This window comes from Neltuma alba, unplaced genomic scaffold (genome assembly GCF_004799145.2).
Source record: "Neltuma alba isolate B1F8T4 unplaced genomic scaffold, ASM479914v2 tig00010740_pilon, whole genome shotgun sequence".
In the NCBI taxonomy this organism is placed as follows: Eukaryota; Viridiplantae; Streptophyta; class Magnoliopsida; order Fabales; family Fabaceae; genus Neltuma; species Neltuma alba.
The window spans coordinates 489,919-494,038 of NW_021635567.1; the positions used below are offsets into that span (position 1 = coordinate 489,919).

General features: G+C 33.2%; 1 protein-coding gene across 1 annotated transcript; it reads left to right on the plus strand.

The window, feature by feature from the left end:
• The first annotated feature begins 670 nt into the window (after positions 1 to 670).
• LOC114758635 (cytosolic sulfotransferase 17-like) lies at positions 671 to 1,536 on the plus strand. The gene is made up of 3 exons (XM_028947700.1): positions 671 to 930; positions 1,079 to 1,271; positions 1,348 to 1,536. Exons 1-3 carry the CDS (start codon positions 671 to 673, stop codon positions 1,534 to 1,536), a joined length of 642 nt encoding a protein of 213 aa, XP_028803533.1.
• The last annotated feature ends 2,584 nt before the right edge of the window (positions 1,537 to 4,120 follow it).

Sequence of the window (4,120 nt, forward strand, 5' to 3'; positions counted from 1 at the left end):
AAAAAAAAAGCCAATTACCTCAATTACATGTGATAAAAAAATTATGATAAAACTAAAAAAATTAGGAAATATGATAAAAAGTTTAACATTCTATCTCATTAATTTTATAATTATAATACACACACGTTATGATATGTATATATTAATATATATATGCATGTTTGCAGCCCAATTGAGATTATAATACACACATAATATATAATTATAATACACGCACATTATGATATGCATATATTAATATATATGATATGTATATATTATATAATTATAATACACCACCCTCTATTAATGTATACGATCAGATTATATTATGAAAAAAATTATTGCCAATTATAGAAATATTATATTATCAAATACCATTAGTGGCTGAAAAGAGAGAAGTGAGAAAAGGGTTTCTAATAAGAGGGGCAAACTTGAAATATAGAAAAGCTAGTATGGCTAGTTTAGTCAATATTAGATATAATATTTCTCTTCCTTCCAAAAAACCCCAAATTTAGAGGGGAGCAAAAGGAAGAGAGGGGAGCATTAAAAGACAAATTTCTTCCCTCCCCTCCCTTCTATTTTTCCCAACCAAACACACTAATCTCATTCTCTCCCCTCCCCTCTCCTCACTTCCCCTCAACAACCCTCCAACTAAACAGAGCCTTACCCACAGAATCGGATTAGATCAATGTCCAATTCCAACAATATAATGGTTTCTGGTTTGCCAAGAGGCACATGCAAGGAATCCTCAACTGTCAAAACCACTTTCAAGCTCAAGATTCTGACATCATCCTTGTCACTACACCCAAATCAGGCACCACATGGCTCAAAGCCCTTGCTTTTGCCATTCTCAACCGCTGGACCCATTATCCAATTAGTCCACATTTGGACGACTCAGCTCAAACTTGTCGTCCTCATCCTCTCCTCACAACTGATCCTCACGACCTCGTACCCTTCTTAGATATGAACCTTTACTACCAGAAAACCATGCCTGATTTAAGCTCACTCCCATCACGCTCTTTGCAAGTCATCTCCCTTATGTCTTATTGGCGGAGTGTATGAAGCAGTCAGGGTGTAAGATTGTGTACTTATGTAGGAACCCTAAGGACCTGTTTGTTTCAGGGTGGCAATTTGCAAACAAGATAAGATCTGAAACCCGAGGGTCAATTTCAATCCAGGATTCATTCGGCAAGTTATGGAAGGAGTCATTGGTTTTGGGCCGTTCTGGGATCATATGTTGGGGTACTACATGGAGAGTTTGGAGAGGCCAGAGAAGATATGCTTTTGAGGTATGAGGAGCTGAAGGATGAGCCAGTCAGGATTTTAAAGAACCTAGCTAATTTTATGGGGTCTGGTTTTTCTAAGGATGAAGAAGAGAATGGTAATGTTGTGGAAAATATATTGAAGCCTTGTAGTCTTGAGAGTTTAAGGAATTTGGAAGAAAATAAGAGTGGGAAAACGAAATTTGGGGTAGTGAATAATGCTTACTTTAGACAAGGAGCAGTTGGAGATTGGCAGAATTTTCTCGCATTAGACATGATGAAACGATCATGATATTGCTCAGAAGAAACTAGGAATTTATGGTTTGAAGCTTTAAATCCTTATAAGTTCATTGGAACATCTCTAGTCTACCGAAAGCCGCGAGGTTCAGGGAAAGCTTCTCAAATGCAGTGTCTTATATCTCTTTTAAATCTTTCGCAGAAGTAATGGTACAAGTAATAATTTTTCATCTGTGAAATCTCTTTTTCATTTTGTTTTCGTTTTTATTAAAATTCATTTTGCGAATTAAAAAGATCTTATATATTTATCATTACTTGATGTAAGAAACAATTAGAATATTTTATTCTGATAACAACAATTAGAATATTTTTATCTGATCATTAATGATTAAAAAACATGTAACTAATGCGTCCCACATTTTCTTTCGTCGTGAGTATCTTTTTGACATCGACATTTTTATATGATGCAGGTGCGTAAATTGAAATTCTTCCTCGTTCATCGGTTCTTATACTCTGTTCCACAGCAAATAATGATTGTCTACAAGGTCTGTGTGTCTATTAAGTCAAGTCTTAACTGAAGGGGGGAAAAAACTGCCTTTGTGTGTCGAATTGTGACTCAACGAGTTTTATCATTGCCTGATAGTGCTATGCACTAGCTTTGACTTATTGATCGAACTCATTTCTTATCTGTCAATTCATGTTTTATTTGGAAATTTTATTATGTTATTTGGGAATAAAATACATTATTTATGTGATTTATTTGGATTAGAGATGATAGCATAAAAATTGGAATAAAGAGGGCAAAATTGTCATATTTTTGTGATTATTTTTATTTAATTGATTTTATAATATATGGTATTACATCATCTTAATTTGATTTGTAGGTCACTTGAGAAAAATTGGAATTAAAAGCTGAAAACAACAGATGGCTAGGACCAAAATTAATGACAATTAAGGATAAAGTTAATATTGTTGAAAGAGCAGAATTAATGATAGAAGTATAGAACAGTCCCCCAATTTCGGAAATGACAATTCAGGGTCAAACTAAAAAATATGCATTTTTGCAAAATAGGGCAACATATTGTTCATATAATCCCACACATTTCAGCCTCCATATATCACCACACCTCACCTCTCGACTTCTCTCCATTCTCTACTCACTATTCAACTATTTCTTCGTCAAAAACACTCTCCATTCACCTCCATTCATCATCTTTTTCATCTCCAACCTCTATTTAATTTCATGATCTCCACCAGTTGCATTGGTTTGCTGATGTTGCTATTGCTAAGATGCCCATGAGGGGCTGAGAAGCTTGCTAGTTTTCTAGTTTTAATTTTTGTTTTCAAGTTGTATTTGAATTTCCTAGGTTTAGGTTGTTTAATTTATGTACTGGATCAGAATTCCTTTGTTGGTTGACTCCAAGATTAATGTATTTGTGATTTGGGACCTCTATTACATAAATCATATAATCTAAAATATAAAACCATTTGTAGAAATTTCAGCAGAGTCTCCATAGTAAATTGGACTTCCCAAAAGTTCTACAACAACCTGCAAGTTTAGAACAGTATTTGGAGCTCCGCTCACCAGCACAAGTATATGTAAATACATACCAAAATATCCAAAAGATTGGGACCTAACTATAGATTATGGGGAGCATCTAACTATAAAATTAAATACATAAGTGTACTCTTGAGTTTACATTAGTTAGTAACTACTCAAAATAGTTTCACAAATTTTGTTTCTTCAAAGAGGCTTCTCACTACTCAAGTGGAAGTATGGGGTCTGCGGTGCTATCTAAAGCCAAAATAATCTACCGATGAATAACATTCCATTTATAAAATTAACTAAGATACTAAAAGAATGAATTGAAAAAAAAAATTCAAATTCAAACTATAATATGGTGAAGAATAAGTTTCTATAATACATAGTCATAATTTACAAGAGAAATATATATTCGAGCTCGTTAAACCAATAAATCTAAATTCATAACAAAACAGTTTGTTATACATAAATAATATAAAATGACATTTCTCGGACCTTATCTTTTTATGGAACTTTAACAGAACAAAATAGCAAGCACGGCTTGAAGCCATGAGTACAAGCATGGACACACAGTCTATGAAAGTAAGTAACCAATCAAGTGTGGCTAAAGCCATGAAACAAGCATATCTGAAGCCACGAAACAAGTGTGGGAATGATGCCTACAAATAACAAGCGAACTCAAAATGAACATGGCATGCCAAAGACTAACAATGCTGCTATTAGTAACCAATATTCTATATTCAATCCTCTCAAAAGGTGCATAAGCATGCGTGGCATCATTTTATTACTGAGAAATGGTGAAATATATGTATTAGTTCTAATGAAATCCTTTAAGAAATATTCTATAGCAAATGATCCCATCATAAGGATTTTCAAATAACATTTTCAGAACTTCCTTTCAAACCTCAAGCATAAATATGTACTAAAAACAAAATGCAGAGTAGCAAATTGTAAGTAGCACCTTTGTTCAATATATAAAAATGTAAGTGTTCTTTCAAGAAGCAAAAATTAAAGCACTTAATAAATAAGATTGAAAACGATAAATTTAAATCAATCAACCTTGATAAACTATTTAATAAAGAGGTTGATAATTTAA

What these genes read in the sequence shown, in the direction of transcription:
- LOC114758635 (XM_028947700.1), top strand. Translation starts at nt 671, where the DNA reads ATGTCCAATTCCAACAATATAATGGTTTCTGGTTTGCCAAGAGGCACA. An exon ending in CAACTGATCCTCACGACCTC is followed by an intron (nt 931 to 1,078) that starts GTACCCTTCTTA and finishes GTACTTATGTAG; the next exon opens with GAACCCTAAGGACCTGTTTG. An exon ending in AGAGAAGATATGCTTTTGAG is followed by an intron (nt 1,272 to 1,347) that starts GTATGAGGAGCT and finishes GGTTTTTCTAAG; the next exon opens with GATGAAGAAGAGAATGGTAA.